This window comes from Gobius niger (genome assembly GCF_951799975.1).
Source record: "Gobius niger genome assembly, chromosome: 11".
Lineage (NCBI taxonomy): Eukaryota > Metazoa > Chordata > Actinopteri > Gobiiformes > Gobiidae > Gobius > Gobius niger.
The window spans coordinates 34,694,926-34,715,575 of NC_136862.1; the positions used below are offsets into that span (position 1 = coordinate 34,694,926).

General features: G+C 45.9%; 1 protein-coding gene across 1 annotated transcript; it reads left to right on the plus strand.

The window, feature by feature from the left end:
* The first annotated feature begins 521 nt into the window (after nucleotides 1–521).
* serpinf1 (serpin peptidase inhibitor, clade F (alpha-2 antiplasmin, pigment epithelium derived factor), member 1) lies at nucleotides 522–12,977 on the plus strand. Its single transcript, XM_079566362.1, has 8 exons — nucleotides 522–616; nucleotides 808–868; nucleotides 3,897–4,086; nucleotides 7,125–7,280; nucleotides 8,418–8,621; nucleotides 9,297–9,436; nucleotides 10,959–11,169; nucleotides 12,640–12,977. Exons 2-8 carry the CDS (start codon nucleotides 809–811, stop codon nucleotides 12,888–12,890), a joined length of 1,212 nt encoding a protein of 403 aa, XP_079422488.1. The 5' UTR covers nucleotides 522–616; nucleotide 808; the 3' UTR covers nucleotides 12,891–12,977.
* Nucleotides 12,978–20,650: the final 7,673 nt, after the last annotated feature.

Consider the following 20,650-nt stretch of genomic DNA (forward strand, 5'->3'; position numbering starts at 1 on the left):
ATGTCAAATAATAATTCAGCTTTATGACTTCATCTGGTATTGGAAGAGTTGAGTTGTTTGTCTATTGATCGATTGATTGGTCAATCTTCAGTGCCACTTATATCTGTTATTTTTCGGGTGTCGCCACGTTGATTTATCCGCCCTTTAAAACTCGCAGAGATAAAACTGAGTCCTGTGCCACAGATCTTTAGGAAGAGTAGGATGATTTCATTGCTTGACCAGTCAGGCACTGTCCCCTGACCAACTGTCCACACCCCTCAAGATCTTATTGTTCTGCTGATTCTGCAGATTCTTTCTCGCCGCAGCTCAAGCAGAACGACGACCCACAGAGTCTCCGGGTCCAGACCTCCACACAAACGCTTTACACCAGGTTCAGCATTATTCCATAAACTCCCTCTCTCTCTCTCTCTCTCTCTCTCTCTCTCTCTCCCTCTCTCTCTTTCTCCTCCTCCCTCCTCCCCCTCTCTCTCTCCCTCTCTCCCTCTCTCTCTCTCTCTCTCCTCCTCCCTCCTCCCTCTCTCTGTTCTTGTGATTATCTGGTGTAAAATTTCTTCCAGATGTGAGTTTTGACCACTGTTTGAGACAGACAGAGGAGCAGCCGTCGGAGCTAAACCAGGTCAGACTCTTTTTTACAACATAAATGCAGCATTTTCCAGTGTGGAAAGTTTTGACAGGATTGAAATAGGAAGTAAAATATTTTTAAAATGCAAAAGGAACATGTGTCTGTCTGCAAAAAGGTTTGGACTCGGACTAAACCAGGTTCCAGAGCAGATCTTGAGCAGGTCTAACTCAGTGTGTCTGTTGCAGGATGCAGGTCCGGTCCTTACTCTTATTCTGTGCTGTGTTTCTGGGCTCAGCTCTTGCTCAGGTATAGTCTGTTTAACTACATTTCCCAGAAGTCTAAGGCTGGGTTGCACCAACAAGGTTTAACTTGTCAAGAACTCAAAAGAAGAATTGTTTTGCACTACCTATTTGTAAGCTTCATTTAAGATTAGGGAGAGGAACATTTGCTTTATGCAAAAGAGAGACTATTTGTAGAGAGAATCAAGAAGACGTTACATTAGCAAACATTTCAGATCCACTACTTACAAAACCTGGAGTTTAGAGTTAATGAGGGAAATGTAGAGAGATTAGAACAATTCAAGGTCTTTCAGGTTTTAAAAACTAAACTAAAGGTTTTCAGAGGACCTACGTCTTTTAAGTGTGCAAATGTTGTTTTTTATGCTGCTCAAACTAAATAAACTAAAACTAACTAAAAGTCCTACATGTGTAAAACTCCACACATTATTATGTCCTTCTGTTTGACTTTTATATAAATAAATATATAAAATCATGAAAGGAAAGAAAGGAATAGATGAATAGATGACATTGTTTTGTTGGTGCAACCAGGCCTCAGTGTTTAAACCCAGATTGTTTCCATGTGTTTTCTCTGGAATCTGAGATTTCACTGAATCTTGGACAAACCTCATTTCTCTTATATAACACTTTTCTGATGCCAGTAAAATGTTCCCATCCAGTCAAAAAAAAAAAAAAAAAAACGGTTACGGGAAAAAGTCTTTGATTGATTTGTTCATTTGGTAAGTTTTGCTGTCCATACAACATTATTCACATTCACATCATTCTATTATGATCCCAGACAAAAGCTCTTTTGTGATCATTTCTTTAGTAGGCTAATTGTAAATGTGTACATTTTGATTTACAATGCTTTGCAGACAAATGTTCTTGAGTCACCATGACGCAAAAACCTTTGTCTGGGTCTGAGAGCCTACATAGACACGGTAGATATTAGTGTGCTATGCTGCCCGTTTTCACGGTCTGACGTGGCTATGGTGGTAAAGTGGGTCGGGGCCGTCGTGTAGCCGGACAGCTGTGATTCTAATACTACAGACACAGAATGTTGTTTTGTCCTTGACCAAGACAAGCCCCATTGCGGATGACACATATTGGCAGCTACGCCTTCCTCCAGCTACCCATCAAGGCATGTCTGCAATACTTTATCACCACCAAGTGTGGAGTGAATGAATAATGTCCTTACAGTGTAAAGCTGTATAGGCTTGTCTGCGTTATAAAGCGTGTAAACCATAATACAAGTAAGAGTCAGTGGTTCTCAAATCCAAGATTCAGCTTCGACCTCTCATGATAAGCTGCATCCATGATAAAAGATTTACATAAAATGTTTTACAGTGTTATGCTTTTGTAGTGTATGATGTCAAATAACAGTATCTCCATGGAGAATTCTTGGCAATAACTGCATTCCATTAACAACAGTCCTGCAACCACCTTTTAGGACTGACCCTATCTACTGTCTGACATAACAGCACTCGCTATACTAACCCCTATCTACCGTCTGACATACCAGCACTCGCTATACCAACCCCTATCTACTGTCTGACATAACAGCACTCGCTATACTAACCCCTATCTACCGTCTGACATACCAGCACTCGCTATACCAACCCCTATCTACTGTCTGACATACCAGCACTCGCTATACCAACCCCTATCTACTGTCTGACATACCAGCACTCGCTATACCAACCCCTATCTACTGTCTGACATACCAGCACTCGCTATACCAACCCCTATCTACTGTCTGACATACCAGCACTCGCTATACCAACCCCTATCTACTGTCTGACATACCAGCACTCGCTATACCAACCCCTATCTACTGTCTGACATACCAGCACTCGCTATACCAACCCCTATCTACTGTCTGACATACCAGCACTCGCTATACTAACCCCTATCTACTGTCTGACATACCAGCACTCGTCATACCAACCCCTATCTACTGTCTGACATACCAGCACTCGCTACACCAACCCCTATCTACTGTCTGACATACCAGCACTCGCTATACCAACCCCTATCTACTGTCTGACATACCAGCACTCGCTATACCAACCCCTATCTACTGTCTGACATACCAGCACTCGCTATACCAACCCCTATCTACTGTCTGACATACCAGCACTCGCTATACCAACCCCTATCTACTGTCTGACATACCAGCACTCGCTATACCAACCCCTATCTACTGTCTGACATACCAGCACTCGCTATACCAACCCCTATCTACTGTCTGACATACCAGCACTCGCTATACCAACCCCTATCTACTGTCTGACATACCAGCACTCGCTATACTAACCCCTATCTACTGTCTGACATACCAGCACTCGTCATACCAACCCCTATCTACTGTCTGACATACCAGCACTCGCTACACCAACCCCTATCTACTGTCTGACATACCAGCACTCGCTATACCAACCCCTATCTACTGTCTGACATACCAGCACTCGCTATACCAACCCCTATCTACTGTCTGACATACCAGCACACGCTATACCAACCCCTATCTACTGTCTGACATACCAGCACTCGCTATACTAACCCCTATCTACTGTCTGACATACCAGCACTCGCTATACTAACCCCATCTACTGTCTGACATACCAGCACTCGCTATACCAACCCCTATCTACTGTCTGACATACCAGCACTCGCTATACTAACCCCATCTACTGTCTGACATACCAGCACTCGCTATACCAACCCCTATCTACTGTCTGACATAACAGCACTCGCTATACTAACCCCTATCTACTGTCTGACATACCAGCACTCGCTATACCAACCCCTATCTACTGTCTGACATACCAGCACTCGCTATACCAACCCCTATCTACTGTCTGACATACCAGCACTCGCTATACTAACCCCTATCTACTGTCTGACATACCAGCACTCGCTATACCAACCCCTATCTACTGTCTGACATACCAGCACTCGCTATACTGCCCCATAGCTACTGTCTGACATACCAACGCTCTCCCAACTGCCCCCTAGCCACTGTCTGCTGCACTAACTATCTCTCTGCTGCCCCCTAGTCGGACCCAGCTGAGGACACAGCCCCAGAGGAGGAGCATGTGGAACTGTTCACCACACCCACAACAAAGATGGCCGCTGCTGCCTCAGACTTCGGCTACAACCTGTTCCGATCTTTGTGCAGCAGAGAGAGCGGCAACGTCTTCCTGTCCCCGCTCAGTGTGTCTGTGGCCCTCAGCCAGCTGTCCCTGGGTACGGGAGGAAACATTCACATATACAGAGGAAACATTCAGAAATACAGAGGAAACATTCACAAACACAGAGGAAACATTCACCAATGCAGAGGAAACATTCACATATAAAGAGGAAACATTCACCAATACAGAGGAAATATTCACAAATACAGAGGAAATATTCACAAATACAGAGGAAACATTCACAAACACTGAGGAAACATTCACAAATACAGAGGAAACATTCACAAACACAGAGGAAACATTCACAAATACAGAGGAAACATTCACAAACACAGAGGAAACATTCACAAATACAGAGGAAACATGCACATATACAGAGGAAATCAATGTGTTAAGGGTGTCACGGTAGTGCAGTGGTTAGCGCTTGTTCCTCACATCTAGAAGGTCCTGAGTTCAATTCCCACCTGGACGGGGCCTTTCTTTGTGGAGCTTGCATGTTCTCCCCGTGTCTGCGTAGGTTTCCTATACCACTAAAAACATGTACAATAGACCAGGATGAATGCGAGTGTGTTACAATCCGGTGTGGCTTGTTCATTAATATGCACTGTCCCGACCAAATAAACCAATAAAACCAAAACTAAAAAGTACAGTGGGAGGAAGCTGAGTGCACCATCTGGAACTTCTTACATTTCTGCCTAAATTGGTCAGAAATTGTGGTCTGATCTTTATTAAAGCAGTACTAAGTAACTCTTCCCCCTAGAGGCCATAAGCGCAACTGCAGGTGTAGTAGCAAGTTACGATTTTTTAACTTATTAAGTGTCTTGGAGAGTAGACAGGAAAGGCGAAGGGAGACAGGGTTACTGTGCATCCAATTATACAATGGCAATATTTTTTTTCAAAGTGACGTTAGCCCGCAGTTAGCTTTGCCCGTTAGCATATTAGCTTGTTCTTCGTGATTCCATTGGTGTGTATTGCTTTCTCCAGACCGGTGGCAGTCAAGTTGCAAACATGGTTTTCTGGTCAGAGACACCAGGGGGAGATGAAAGACCCTCCAATCATCCCATAAACACTTGTATTACCCCCACAGGGACTACGGGAAGGATTTATTAAGGTAAACACGTTTCTTGGTACTGCTTTAAAATCACAAGAACAGTGTTTGCTTAAACTAATACCAACCAATTACATATTATCATTTTCTTATGGGCCATAACATGTAAACAACAATTACAGAAATGTATGCTGACATTTAGAGTCAGCCAACCTGAAGTCCAGTCACTGAGGTGTGGCTTAAAGCTGGGCACTGAGGAACACACACTGGTTAAGAGCTGTCCCGTGTTGAGATGTGCACCATGCCTCACTTCAAAGAGTGCTCTGAAGACCTACTATCAACAATTGTTGATTTGTTTAAAGCTGGAAAGGTTTACAGAACCATCTCTAAGGGCGTTTTCACACAGGCTTTAGTTAGGTCGACCTAAAGGGACTTTCAGGCCACCTGAGTGCGGCTGTAACAGGTGGCCTTGGAGCAGAGCACCTCACTCTCAGGTTCGGGGCGGGTGTGGTGTGAATGGGTCATCCTCGGACCCAGCTGCGCTCGCTTTGACGCCTCTTTTTTGCTTGAAGAATGAATCCACACTGCATGAGGATGTTTGGGTCATCTCCTGCTGCAGTGAAACTGTCTTCTTCATGAGTCGATTAAAGTGCAGTAGTCCTCGCTTCGACTCCATACGCCTCACTGTATTCAGCCACAAGGGAGAGGAGTGATCATAGTGTAACATCGGGGAAGTGTTCACGTACGTGCGCGCGTGTTGATGCCTGTTGTCATGGGAATAAGTTCATCCAAACATTGCGGCACGTTTGAACCCAACTGATCTTTGACTAACACAAAGTGGAATAGATTGGGAGGAACACATGGAAAAATAAATTCAAAAGTTTATCAAGATATTTTGCAGACAAACTTGATGCCATCTGTCCAGCAGCTGAAGGGGGCGCTGCCAAAGGGGGTCAGCCAGCTATTGAATAGAAGGGTGTACTCACTTATTCCTCCCTGTCCTGTGAATCTTTACACGTTATGGCCAATCCAAATATGATAATATCAATCCCGTCAGACCTTGGAAGCTAAGCAGGGAAGGGCCTGGTCAGCACTCTGATGGGACATGTCACTGGGTGGTTTAAGCAGACACTCTTTCATCATTCCTGTGATTTAAATAAAGATAACAACACATTTATCACTAATTTAGGCAGAAATGTAAGAAATTCCAGACCCCTGACCCTGTGTACTTCTGTGAACCTGCCCTGACCCTGTGTACTTCTGTGACCCTGTCCTGACCCTGTGTACTTCTGTGAACCTGCCCTGACCCTGTGTACTTCTGTGAACCTGCCCTGACCCTGTGTACTTCTGTGAACCTGCCCTGACCCTGTGTACTTCTGTGACCCTGTCCTGACCCTGTGTACTTCTGTGAACCTGCCCTGACCCTGTGTACTTCTGTGAACCTGCCCTGACCCTGTGTACTTCTGTGAACCTGCCCTGACCCTGTGTACTTCTGTGAACCTGCCCTGACCCTGTGTACTTCTGTGAACCTGCCCTGACCCTGTGTACTTCTGTGACCCTGTCCTGACCCTGTGTACTTCTATGACCCTGTCCTGACCCTGTGTACTTCTGTGAACCTGCCCTGACCCTGTGTACTTCTGTGACCCTGTCCTGACCCTGTGTACTTCTGTGAACCTGCCCTGACCCTGTGTACTTCTGTGACCCTGCCCTGACCCTGTGTACTTCTGTGACCCTGTCCTGACCCTGTGTACTTATGTGACCCTGTCCTGACCCTGTGTACTTCTGTGACCCTGCCCTGACCCTGTGTACTTCTGTGAACCTGCCCTGACCCTGTGTACTTCTGTGACCCTGCCCTGACCCTGTGTACTTCAGTGAACCTGCCCTGACCCTGTGTACTTCAGTGAACCTGCCCTGACCCTGTGTACTTCTGTGACCCTGCCCTGACCCTGTGTACTTCTGTGACCCTGTGTACTTCTGTGACCCTGCCCTGACCCTGTGTACTTCTGTGACCCTGTACTGACCCTGTGTACTTCTGTACTGCACAGGAGGCTCACAGTACTCACAGAGGGACCTGAACCGCGCTCTGAGGTACCACACTCTGCAGGACCCTGCTCTCCATTCCACCTTGCGAGCCCTCCTGACCACCAGCACCGCCACAGGCAAAGGCCTAAGCACTGCCGCCCGACTGTACCTCAGCCGCCGTGAGTAATGCCTCCAGCTAGGTACTCCCAACCCCCGACTGTACCTGAGCTGCTGTGAGTCACACCTCCAGCTAAGTACTCCTGACCCCCGACTGTACCTCAGCTGCTGTGAGTCACACCTCCAGCTAAGTACTCCCAACCCCCGACTGTACCTGAGCTGCTGTGAGTCACACTTCCAGCTAAGTACTCCTGACCCCCGACTGTACCTCAGCTGCTGTGAGTCACACCTCCAGCTAAGTACTCCTGACCCCCGACTGTACCTCAGCTGCTGTGAGTCACACCTCCAGCTAAGTACTCCTGACCCCGACTGTACCTGAGCTGCTGTGAGTCACACCTCCAGCTAAGTACTCCCAACCCCCGACTGTACCTGAGCTGCTGTGAGTCACACCTCCAGCTAAGTACTCCTGACCCCCGACTGTACCTCAGCTGCTATAACACCTCCAGCTAAGTACTCCCAACCCCCGACTGTACCTGAGCTGCTGTGAGTCACACCTCCAGCTAAGTACTCCTGACCCCCGACTGTACCTCAGCTGCTATAACACCTCCAGCTAAGTACTCCTGACCCCCGACTGTACCTCAGCAGCTGTAACACCTCCAGCTAAGTACTCCTGACCCCCGACTGTACCTCAGCAGCTGTAACACCTCCAGCTAAGTACTCCTGACCCCGACTACCTGAGCTGCTGTAACACCTCCAGCTAAGTACTCCCAACCCCCGACTGTACCTGAGCTGCTGTAACACCTCCAGCTAAGTACTCCTGACCCCCGACTGTACCTCAGCAGCTGTAACACCTCCAGCTAAGTACTCCTGACCCCGACTACCTGAGCTGCTGTAACACCTCCAGCTAAGTACTCCTGACCACCGACTGTACCTCAGCTGCTGTAACACCTCCAGCTAAGTACTCCTGACCCCGACTACCTGAGCTGCTGTAACACCTCCAGCTAAGTACTCCTGACCCCCGACTGTACCTCAGCTGCTATAACACCTCCAGCTAAGTACTCCCAACCCCCGACTACCTCAGCTGCTGTAACACCTCCAGCTAAGTACTCCTGACCCCCGACTGTACCTCAGCTGCTGTAACACCTCCAGCGAGGCACTCTGAAGCTCACAGGAGATGCTCATGTCTGATGTGGTTCCAGGTCTGCGTCTGAAGCAGGAGTTCTTCTCTTTGGTGGAGCAGAACTATGGAACCAGGCCCAAGGCTCTGCAGGGAGGAGCCAAGGACCAGAAGGAGATCAATGAGTGGGTGTCTCAGCAGACTGGAGCAAAGGTGCAGAGGATCCTCACCAAAGCCCTGCCCCGCAACCCTGGGGTCACCGCCATCACCGCCAGCTACTTCAAAGGTTCTCCTCTGCCTCGCCTGGTCCTCTCTGCTGCACGGTCTAAGCCATCTCACAGCCACCAAATCAACAACATCACCAAAACCTTACCAAAACAATACAATATAGCATGTAATAGCATCTGTTGGAGCCATATGAACCTCTCGGGCTTCTACAGAGTCAGGACTAGACATGATGATGCTGCCTCAGTTTTGTGGCTGCAAGAGTCTTCCTGATATCCGGATATGAGACAAGCGTCTAGTGTGGCAGTGTTAAAAGCAAGCTCCACACGAGCATATGGCAGCTGTGATTTGGCTTAAACCCTTCAATTGTGATTGATTGATTGATTGATTGATTGATTGATTGATTGATTGATTGATTGATTGATTGATTGATTGATTGATTGATTGATTGATTGATTGATTGATTGATTGATTGATTGATTGATTGATTGATTGATTGATTGATTGATTGATTGATTGATTGATTGATTGATTGATTGATTGATTGATTGATTGATTGATTGATTGATTGATTGATTGATTGATTGATTGATTGATTGATTGAGTGAGTGATTGATTGTTGTTGGAGTTTAATCTTTCAATGCCTTTATTGTTTAGTTTTGTATATCTGTGTTTGTGTGAGGCCCATCTGACTCCATCCTCTGCTCCTCTGTGGTTAAACCCTGTGTGTCTGAAGGGAAGTGGGTGACACGATTTGGAAACTCTGGAGCCCGGGGCCAGTTCCAGGTCGATGGCGCTCCTTCGGTTCAGGTTCCCATGATGCAACAGGACAACTACCCCATAAAAATGGGCATCGACTCAGACCTGAGCTGCACGGTCAGACTTTCACACATCTTAAAACATTTAGGATTTTAATTTTGTGATTGATGTGGTATAGAGAAAGGGGTGGTAAAAAATGTAAGCAAGATAAACCTCATTACAAGCTGGACATGTATAATGGGTCAGACCAAGGGCAATCGACAAACTCCTAAGGATAATAGTAATAAAAAAAAATTTAGTAAAAAAACTCAATCTCCTGTTCCAAATTATAATGCAACTCATCGTTTCAATACACTTAAAATCTGGTAATAAACTGAAAATTGTCATTTGTTGAATTTGTAGCATTAGGAGGTCATATTTACTGAAATCAAAAACGATTTCAATCAAAAACATCAGGTCAAGTTATATTTTAACATAGGACCTTCTTTGAGCAGCTTCAAAATTCATGAATCCATTAAACTTGTGAGTTTTTGGACAGTTTCTGCTTGGATTTCTTAGCAGGATGTTAGAATAGCCTCCCAGAGCTGCTGTTTGGATGAAAACTGCCTCCCTGCTTGAGGCTCCAAAAGTTCTCAATAGGGTTGAGGTCAGGGGAGGAGGGGGTCCACATCATGAGTTTCTCTCCTTTTATGCCCATAACAGCCAGTGATGCAGAGGTTTTCTTGTTGTTCGGGAAAGCACGGCTCTTCTTTTTGTACCATAGAAGAAAGTGGTCAGTCAGAAACTCAGAGGTCATTTTCACACTTTCCTAAAGGGGCCGACCAGCTCTCTCCTCATGATTCTGGCCCAAAACATGACTCCGCCCCCTCCTTACTGATGTCACAGCCTTGTTGGGACATTGTGGTCATTCACCAACCATTCACTACTCCATCCATCTGACCATCCAGGGTCACACGGCCTCATCAGTGAACAAGACTGTTTGAAGATGAGTCTCATGTATTTCTGAGCCACTGCAGCCGTTTCTGCTTCAGCTTCAATGAACAGTTTAGGGGAGGCCGGATAGAAGGTTTATGCACAACTGCAGCCTCTGGAGGGTCCTACACCCTGATGTTCAGAGACTCCAGAGGCACCAGCAGCTTCAAATACCTGTATACTGCTTTGTAGCTGCTGTTCTATTCATCTGATGTATTTGTCTGGCAGAAACCGTCCTCATTGTGCCTTTATCTGCACAAACCTGCGTGTGCTCTGAATCAGCCACAAATCTCTTATCAGTACGATGATTACGCTTAATCTTTTGTGAAATATTGAAGGTTTTCATACCTAGACCAAGGCATTCAACTATTCCACACTTTTCATCAATAGAGAGATCCTTTTTCTTTCCCATATTGCTTGAAAATGATGGTCTGCTTAATAATGTGGAATTTCCTTCCCAGACGTCTGAGATTGATGTCAGTGATTCAAAGAGCCCTGAGACACAATACCATCCATGAGTTTCTTCTGTCATCTTTATGAAACTGAAATATCATGTGCATAATACTTTGCAACACACTTTATAGTTTGGGCAGATGTAGTGGTGTTAGGGATGAGGGTGGACATTCGAAATCGGTGATTATCACACTAAGTGCTTGTGTCGTCTCAGATAGCAGAGCTCCCCCTGCAGGACGGCCTCAGCATGTACCTCTTCCTCCCGGATGCTGTGACCTCTAACATGACGGCGGTGGAAGACGCGCTGACGGCGGAGTTTGTCCAGGACCTGTCCATGACCATGTTACCCGCGCAGGTGTCACTGAGCATGCCCAGTCTGCGCCTGGCCTACAGCACCGAGCTGCTGCCCCTGCTCCCAGACCTGGGTAGGTCCAGCTCAGCTCACATGAGTGTCATTAGAAACCCATCACATGACAAGCATGCACCTCCTCAGTCCTTTTTTCTCTTTAGTATGTTACTGTGGCATCAAAACTCAATTGCAATTTTCATCAGTCTTTCAAATGTGTCAAAACAAGACTTTACAAATGTCTTTATCAAGACCAAAACAAGGAGAAAATGTATTTGAGAAATGAGACCTAAAACATAACTTGTGCCCATTATTGATTTCCTGTTTCTTAATCAACCTTTATTTGTGCACTGCTTTACAACAGCCCCTGCTGAAGCAAAGGGCTATTTCAAAACAAAGTAGAAAAGTCAAATCCATGTGTGCAATTAGCAGACAAATGCAGTTTTCAATGTAGCTACAGGGGCAGGTCAATGACAGGTCGTAGAGCTTCATCTCGATGCGACGTGTGTGATTGTTTTATTTTCACTCCACCAGCCCAGTGGAATTCATTCTAACCATGAAACTGAAAATATGAGACTGATTGTTGTCAAATAAAAAGAGGCAAAGAACTAGAGATGCGCTGACTACATTTAATGATTCATGTGGTCAGCGGCACGGTAGCACAGTGGTTAAACATGTTTGTAGTCCAGTGCGTGGTTTTCATAAGTTTATTGAAGCATATGATTCTCTGATCCGAATGCCTGGGCTCAGGAAACCACAGCTGCTGATCGTCATGAAGATTTCCTCTTTTCAGACGGTGTCTCCATTTCACTTGCGTCCGTCGCACCTGTCGCCACACCACCTGTCACCTGCACATGTGCGCATTCACATTGACAATACTCAGGAACTTGCTGTGCGATCCGCGTTAGGTGTGAAGCCACCTTAAAGGAACAGGCCACTGTTCTTCCATACTGAGATATGTTCTTACCTGAGCTTAGACGAGTTGATGTGTACCTGTCTGGTCTGTGTGCCCGTGGAAGAGCTTGGTCACTTCCAACTTAACCCCCGTTTCGAGCTGTAAGAATATACTGGGAGAGGCCAAATGCTAACAACAATGGCACAACGACCAGACAGGTACACATCAACTCAGGTAAGAACATATCTCAGTATGGAAGAACGGTGGCCTGTTCCTTTAACAGTGGAGGACCAGCAGCAGAAGAAGACACACTGTTTGCTCTTGGTCCAGGCGTTGCCCTGCAGAGCACAGCGCTCTATGGGTTGATGTGCAGCAGCAGTTCACATAAATAGGATGGTGCGAATCCACAAATAGATTTGAAAATAAACACTAAAAGTCTAAGATCAACCCAGCCCTGGAGGAAAGTCACTGTGTTCGTGAGCAGATGTGCAGCAGCGGTTTGCACCGTTTGCAGACAATTTAAAGTGTTTTTAAAGTTTTTCTTTTCAACAAAAAAAGGCGTTTATTTCAGTGGGATTGAAGGCCTGATTTATGTGATGTAGTTGATGATGCGTCTCCAAATACCACCATTACCATGACCTGCACTGTCCGCAGGGCTCACGGATTGGCTGGCGGACACCGGTTTGGAGCTGATCTCGACGCAGCCGGTGAAGCTGAACGCCGCGGCGCACAAAGCAGTTCTGGAAACAGCGCCCGAGGGCCTGCAGTACGCCCCCGACCCCGCCCATCCAACCGCCCTGACCTACCACGTGGACCGACCGTTTCTCTTCCTGATCCGCGACCAATCCACCGGAGCGCTGCTGTTCATGGGCCGCGTCACCAACCCCAAAGTCCTGCAGGCCTGAGAGTCACGCCCAAGCGAGGGGACAAACAGGACTCAAACCAGGACTGATCCGGACTCAGGCCATGGTCACATTTGATCTAGAATTGGGACAGTTAGTCTGAGCAGATGTTTGTAAAAGCTGAGACACAAATGTTTTAATCATGTAAATCTATAAATGAATGACCAAAGTATTGGAATCAGACAGATCTTTTCATTCATTGCATCATGATTCACATTGAACATTGATTTTTTTTCCTCTCATAAGCTCTACAAGGCCACCCCACACACTCTTTTACTTCAGATTTGTGTCACTAATAGTGGCGGTTTGCGCTCGTACTTCACAGCTACAAGGTCCGGGTTTGATTCCCACCTGGACGGGGCCTTTCTGTGTGGAGTTTGCATGTTCTCCCCGTGTCTGTGTAGGTTTCCTCAGAGTACTCCGGTCTGGTTGGTGCAGATGTGTGCAGTGGCGACAGGGTTTCTGTCAGTGCCCCCAGGGGAAACTGAACACCAGTAAGTCTGTGAAAGCCGATATACATTAAAATATATTGAATAAAAAACTGGATAAGACGTGGTGCTCGTGGACGTGGCAAACGTGCTGGCCACTGGCTGGTAAGGCCAACCCCTACGCCACCAATGCAAAACCAGGAGCAACATGTTCATTGATCCAACAGCAGAATGTGAGACACACTCATTGTTTGTGATTTGTTTATCCTGAGATACGAGACTTAGTACTCTAAGTCTCGTATCTCAGGATCAGCTCATTTCTCTGAATTGTCTCGTTTGTTAGTCGAGTTGTTTAGCCCATTAGCTTTGTTTTCTCCATTTATTCTCAAGGTTCAGTGGCTAGCATTCACGGTATCACTGGCCCATGTTCAATAAATATTGGCTCTGGCGTGTTTAAAGATACTGTTTGAAAGTAGTAACATTTTTATATTTGATATAAAGAGATTTTAAAGAGCTTGACAGAGGAAAATCCATGAGCAAATGGAGCTTAAGTCTTTGCCTTCTATGAAACTGGAATAACGTTTGAAAAACTGCATGAACGTTATTTTCTTGCTAGATAAGACACAAGGTTAGTCACTCACACAGTGTCTGCATACACTGGTGTCTGAATGAGCTTGTGAATGGGTGACTGGTTCCTTGATGTAAAGCGCTTTGAGCTACTGAAGCAAGTAAAAGGAAGCTTTATAAATGTGCGTTTATCGAAATAACTAAAATAGATCAAAACAGTATCAAGGAAATAAGTGGTGTTTCTGTTTGATTATGTTGCACCGGGTTAGAAGGGCCAGTCACAACATGGCCACCAAACAGTGGCCTTAACAACTCTACAGGATCAATTGGTTTGTAGGTTACCTACCAGAAACTCTTAAAGTAGTTGATCCTGGAGCATCACTGAGGCCACTGTGATCAAAACTAAAGACCATGCTAACCACCCAAACAAGTACGTACGAATAAAACGTTTTTGTTTTTTTTCCACACATAAAAAGTTCCATAATGCACCTTTATGGTCTGGGCGTCCGTCTCTGTCCAGCCGTGTGCGGCTCTGACAGACACAGTACCGCTTTACACATGCTGGCCCTCATTTTAACTTGCGTACGGTGAAATCAGAGCGTATGTGGGGTGTACGAAAAATGACCGCCTGTTTTGGCATTTATCAATCTGAGCGCACCGTACGCCGAGTGTACGGTGCGCTCAGATCCTACACCAAGTCAGGAGGTGGTGTACATGATACACCAATTTTAACTAAACACTAAACAACGCTGGAAAACAGTTTTTAGCAACATGAATTGCATTGCCACACCGCATATCATCCACATTGATGATTTAAACATGAAACAAGGCTACAGCGTTAATGTTTATGGGCAGACTTGATTCAATGTTGCGCTGCATCGACCTGCTCCTCCAGCCACGGGACGAGCTCAGAGGCTCAGCCCGACCAGAGACACTAGAACCTGGACTGCGGGGATATTTTCTTTTTTAAACAAAAAAGGCCGCTGCTGCTGCGCAAACTTTGTGTGGGCTGCCCCGCCTCACATGCCGCTGCCGTCGGGACTCCGGGACTCACCTGGGTCTGTGCAAGGCTGCTCCGTGTTCTGGCTGGTTTGAGCGTCAGGTCTGTGGACCGTATTCCGTGGCGCGAGCAACCCGGGTGTCAAATAAATCCTTCGACAGCCCCACAGCTTTCTTCGGTCCGGACGGGTTCGTACGGTCCGGGACTGGCGCGCGCAGGGTCTGCTGACCGCGCGCTCTCCTCTCCTCAGGGGGAGGATCAAAGCTCGTCCCGTCGTCGGGCTGTCTTCGGTCCGGACGGGTTCATTATTCCGGTTGGCTGTGAGCTCTCCCTCCCTCCGGGAGGGAACAGGTGCGGGCTGAAACAGGCTGAAAGACGTGCAGTTCTGCCCCGGCTCCAGCGGTCAGCTCCGCTGAGTCCGCGGAGCTGACCGCTGCTTTCGCTGGTTCAGTTCATGGTCCAGAGTTTGCTCGGACTGCAGCGTTACATCCACACTTTCTTCTTTTTAGAAGGTGCAGATGTGTATCTGTAGGGACTTTTCTGAAGCGCCCACTTAGTTAATGTTGCTAGGTCCATCAACCCTTCTGAAGCTGACGCTGGAGTGACTGGTGTTGGTGACTCTTATTGGAGCAATATCCAATATACGTGATATCCTCCAGATCGAGGCTAAAGGGATATGCAGCACAGGGATATATTCAAAGTCCATCTATTGAGACTAAAGCATTCAGACAGAGAAACCTCATGATCTCTTCCTCAAATGCAACAGCACAGCCTTGTGGACCAGTCGTGCTCTTGCACTGCCTGGTAAGCTTTTATTTTTGTAGTATTGTTAAAAATATGAGCATTGCTTGCTAAGGTTAGCTAATGCTAGCTAAACCCACAGGTGCCACAATGATAATAGGCTGACAAAAGTATTGTGAACAAAAAGGGAGACTGCTAAATATTTAACAAAAAAACGGTAAGCTTTAGGACAGTTATGTGGCACCATTGTGAGACTGTAGACTGAGGCTTGTAAAAGTTAAAGTTACAGCTCTAGAGCCAGTTTGTGTAACGTTATGTGACTGTCAGTAGCTAGATGTTAGCATGCTAAGCAGACGTATGCTTGTTTATTTTTTTGTCCATTGTAGGCTCCAGTTGTGTTTTCGGCTTTGGGAAGGAAAACACTGGACTCCCCAGACTCACTCCTGTGGTCCCTAGTGTCCGATTTACATCCTCCATAGTCAGATCGCTCCACCATTTTCCTTCTTCTTCTTCGTGGGGATTTTGGTGGTTATCTGCTCACTGCTCCGTGCTGGTATGTCCCATTTCTTTGAGGTCGACCTCGCTTCATAATAACGGTTGTTGTGACGTATGATTGGACAAATACAATTTTGGGGCGGGATTTTGCGAAGGGTCAGTTTGTCCTGTCTTATAAAACCCAGTCGGGTCGACCCATCATTCTGACACCACGCCAATCCGACACACCGTCATTCCAACACCCCTCTATTGCGACATCCCGCCAATCCGACACTTTTTGGTACCGCTTTTCCGACAGTCGTTTTAAGTGTATCTGTCTGTGTTTGGTGAGAATAGCTGATAATGAGAGAGGCGTCTCTTTCCCTGGTCTTCCCATCTCCCATCTATGCGCATGTTCACCGTCCCTCTGCAGCGGCTTTGGGCAAAGGCAGTGACAGGTGCTAGTCTGTATTTTACAACTAAACACTGAAGTCTGCGGGAAAGACGCAGTGTAGACTGTTCAACGCGTGTGTTTTACACTCAGACACTGGAGCTGTCGCTGAAGGGCACACACTGACCGAGCCACGCGCTCCCCTTCGTTCAGAACACTGTCCAAAAACAAGTCCTTCCCCACAAAGCAAAAGAGTTGCAAATAGTTCTGTAGTGACACTCTACATGATCAGGTGACATGTTGATCACCACTTTGCTGCTAGAATGTCAAACACACATTCAACTGCCATTCGCCCGAGACAACCTGTAATTGAAATCTTGCTTCGGTCTTCTAAGACTCATGCCAGAGTCAGGTCTCATCAGGTATGTTTTGAGTGTGAATGCAGCATCGCCCATTATTACATGTGGCATAAGTCCATGTGCTGGTGCATTCGGTAAAAGTCTGTGTGCTGGAACCTGCAGGGTTTTGTCCTCCAGCCCTCTCTTCAGAGGTGATGTAGAAAATATTCCACCATCACCGGCTCCTCCATACTCACATACTCAGGGTACTGTGGATGATCCTGCCGACAGTAGCTACTCCCAGTCTGTACTGGAAGGCCAAACTTGTGAAAATCTCACCAGTGGCAAGGAACCTGAAAGATAGAAATATGATTATAGTACTATAAAACAATAATTCAGGCTGTAAAATGTATACTTTGGAACAGAATGTAATTATAACCTTTTATGTGTATGTTATAATGTAATTACTTTTTTATCTAAACAGCTGAAGAGGTGGAAGCAACTAAGAGATTCCTTTATGAAATATAAAAAAAACCTAGTGGATCTGAAGCTGAAGGTACAGGGTGGCGATATGAAAATCAAATGTCTTTCATTATTCCACACCTGCAACCAAGAAGGTTTGCACCGCTTCCATTTATTTATATATGTTTGATTTACTTCAAAAAACTCAAATGTAAAAACAGTGTCTTCTGTAGATCTAGGGGCTCTGTATCAGTGACACAACTAGAAGAAGTGTCACCTGAGGAGGAGTCGGGGAAGAACAGGAGTCGCTAGATCTGCCTATTCTGGACACTCAACAACTTCTCACGGCACCAACAGTCCGACCACAAATAAGAGCTGTGGATGCAGCGCACCGGTCACTCTCTGCCTCCAACCGTAGTCCAGTGCAAGATGTGGACACCCCTTCTGACCCACCTCGCTGCAACACTCCACAACCTCGGTCCAGCACTCCACAACCTCGGTCCAGCACTCCACAACCTCGGTCCAGCACTCCACAACCTCGGTCCAGCACTCCACAACCTCGGTCCAGCACTCCACAACCTCGGTCCAGCACTCCCCAACCTCGGTCCAGCACTCCCCAACCTCGGTCCAGCACTCCCCAACCTCGGTCCAGCACTCCCCAACCTTGGTCCAGCACTCCACAACCTTGGTCCAGCACTCCACAACCTCCGTCCAGCACTCCACAACCTCGGTCCAGCACTCCCCAACCTCGGTCCAGCACTCCCCAACCTTGGTCCAGCACTCCACAACCTTGGTCCAGCACTCCACAACCTCCGTCCAGCACTCCACAACCTCGGTCCAGCACTCCCCAACCTCGGTCCAGCACTCCACAACCTCGGTCCAGCACTCCCCAACCTCAGTCCAGCACTCCACAACCTCGGTCCAGCACTTCTTTCTCTTAGTTGGGTGCTTTTGGGATTACACATTCTTTGTAAATTAGATGCAAAATTTAAATTTGGCAAAAATTGTAAATGTGCCATAATGTCTTGCATTTGGACTTGATGAAATTATAATGTTGATATTAAGTGCCAAATGTTAAGCAAACAAGCCTAAAATTAAATGAATGTGAAATTGTTATAGTCTACCCACATCTAAGTGACAAAAATTCTAATTCTGAAGACGTTTTTTGTATGACTGGCTGTTAGAGTGACCACTTGTTCCTGGTGACCACAGGTCACACACACAGGTGACCTTTGTCTGCCTGTGCTGCATATTTTGATAAATGTCCCATTTTTAAAGTCAGTTTTATGTAGAGGATGACAAATTATCCTTTTAGCGTTTACTTTGTTTGGTTTGCATAATCATTTTACTCAAATTGTTAAATACCTAAATATGACTCCATACATGTGGTTAATTTACTGTTCTCAATTTTCAGTCAAAAATGCAGAGATGGACAAAAAGCAGAAACAAATAAGTTAGTGACTCTTGGCTAAAATAGTAAAAAGAAAAAAAAAAATTAATCTGAGCTTGAACTTCTCATGTCTTCCATTTGCATGATTAGTCCTCTTTTCACCATTGACATGTTGGGTGTATGGAATGTTACAAGACAATGTAAGCTTGTATGATTTAGCATTTGAGAAGGTGTAGGCCACACCATGCTCTGCAGTTAAGCTTTTTGACAACCATTAGTTTAAGTTTTGCCCAGGTGTGGCCGGTAGTCTCATTTTCGCTTTTCTTTTGTTTTGGGTTTAGTTGTGGAATTATTTGGCCATTAGTTTGGACGTGGGATCTGCTTCTACGGCTGCATAGCAGTTGGCCAGTGAACATGTCTTTTTGTTGATTTTGGCTGGTGCATCTGGGCCATCTTTAATTTGTTACTTTGCTTATTTTTCTTTTCACTTTTTTGACCATGGGAAATGTTTAATTGAATTTTTATGTTAAACTAATGGCTACTAATTACAGTTAACATCTAAAAATAAGAAACGTAAAAAAAAAATTAGAAGAAAATGGTACTAGTTAACAAGAAACGTTTTGACCTTTATTTAAAAAGGAAAATCCTACTGAAATTAAACATTTTGTTCTGACATAAGCCTAAATAGTCAGCATAAACATAGGCTGTGTTGTAATATTGATTCACCTGATAATTGTGTTGTGCATTAACCTCTGTTTATTTTTGAGTTTAGTAACTATCTGACTCAACTGGATGAGATGAAGAGAAAAAACTAACCAAATGCATTTTAGATAAACAGCAGGACAAACGACAACAGTGTCCTAATTCACCATGCTAAAATATAGAAGAGAGTTTTGGTAGAAAATATGTGCCTAAACCTCAAACAATGGACTATCACTAAGGGCAGATCATGTATAAAACCTCTGGTTTGACTGCCTGGGAGAAAATAGAAACTACCTTAATTAACTGGAGAATGAGAACATGTCAATTGTACTAGTTGCACAGTTGCTTGAAAGGAACCGTAAGCAAATGACAAAGTCTTGATGACATCCCCTAATCTACAGAACGTTGCATGAACTTTATCAGAAGCCACACTCAGCTGACAAATCTCCTCAATATGAGGGAGTTCCTGTTTTACCCCCTGGATCTTGAGTATCCTTTCCTAGACCATCCTCGGCATCTCAGATGACACCCAAAGCGGCAGTAACAACAATTAAAGCCGCAAGCGCTGATGGAGGCCCTCACCCCTGGGGACTCGTTCTTGCAACCGCCCCCGCTCGCTCTCGTCCCTTGCGACCACCTCCGCTCACTCTCATGCCTTGCGACCACTCCTTATCACACTAGCCCCTTGCGAGCCCCCCTGACTACTCTAGCCCCTTGCATGCCCCACGATCGAACTCGCTCATTTTGACCGCCCTTGATCGCTCTAGACCCTTGCGAGCCCCCTGAACGCTCTCGCTCCTTGCAACAGCTCGCTTTGCCAAAACCTACTTCCATCTCTGCCTCACACCCAACCTGGCCTCAGCCTTCAGCCGTCAAGAGAAAGCATTACAAAAGTGTCAAAACCATATTTGAACTGACCACCTCCTATACCAAAGACCAGCGCTCTATGACTGAGCTGTAAGTTAACACCAATGTGGGCCTGATGTGGGCGACTCTTCTCGAAACTACCAGACAGAAATTTGTTCCCAGCATGCTAATGGAGGAGAGTGGTCAATTCAGGTCATGTGCCCCCCCATACATTTCCCAATAGTCCCTTGCCGAGACTGTGTCCGGCTCGGGCCTAAATATTAAGAAAACGGAGTGAGATAGAGGCATGGTGTGGTGTATTTTTTTGTTTGTTATTATGAGTAGAATCTATCTACAAAGTTTAGTGGAAATCGAACAAAATAATTTTTCCAAGGTATAGGTAGGGGGCGCTATAGTGGTGAGC

Coding starts and splice junctions, on each gene's coding strand:
- serpinf1 (XM_079566362.1), top strand. CDS start 809: ATGCAGGTCCGGTCCTTACTCTTATTCTGTGCTGTGTTTCTGGGCTCA. Junction 4,087..7,124: donor CCTCAGCCAGCTGTCCCTGG/GTACGGGAGGAA, acceptor TGTACTGCACAG/GAGGCTCACAGTACTCACAG. Junction 11,170..12,639: donor GCCCCTGCTCCCAGACCTGG/GTAGGTCCAGCT, acceptor CACTGTCCGCAG/GGCTCACGGATTGGCTGGCG.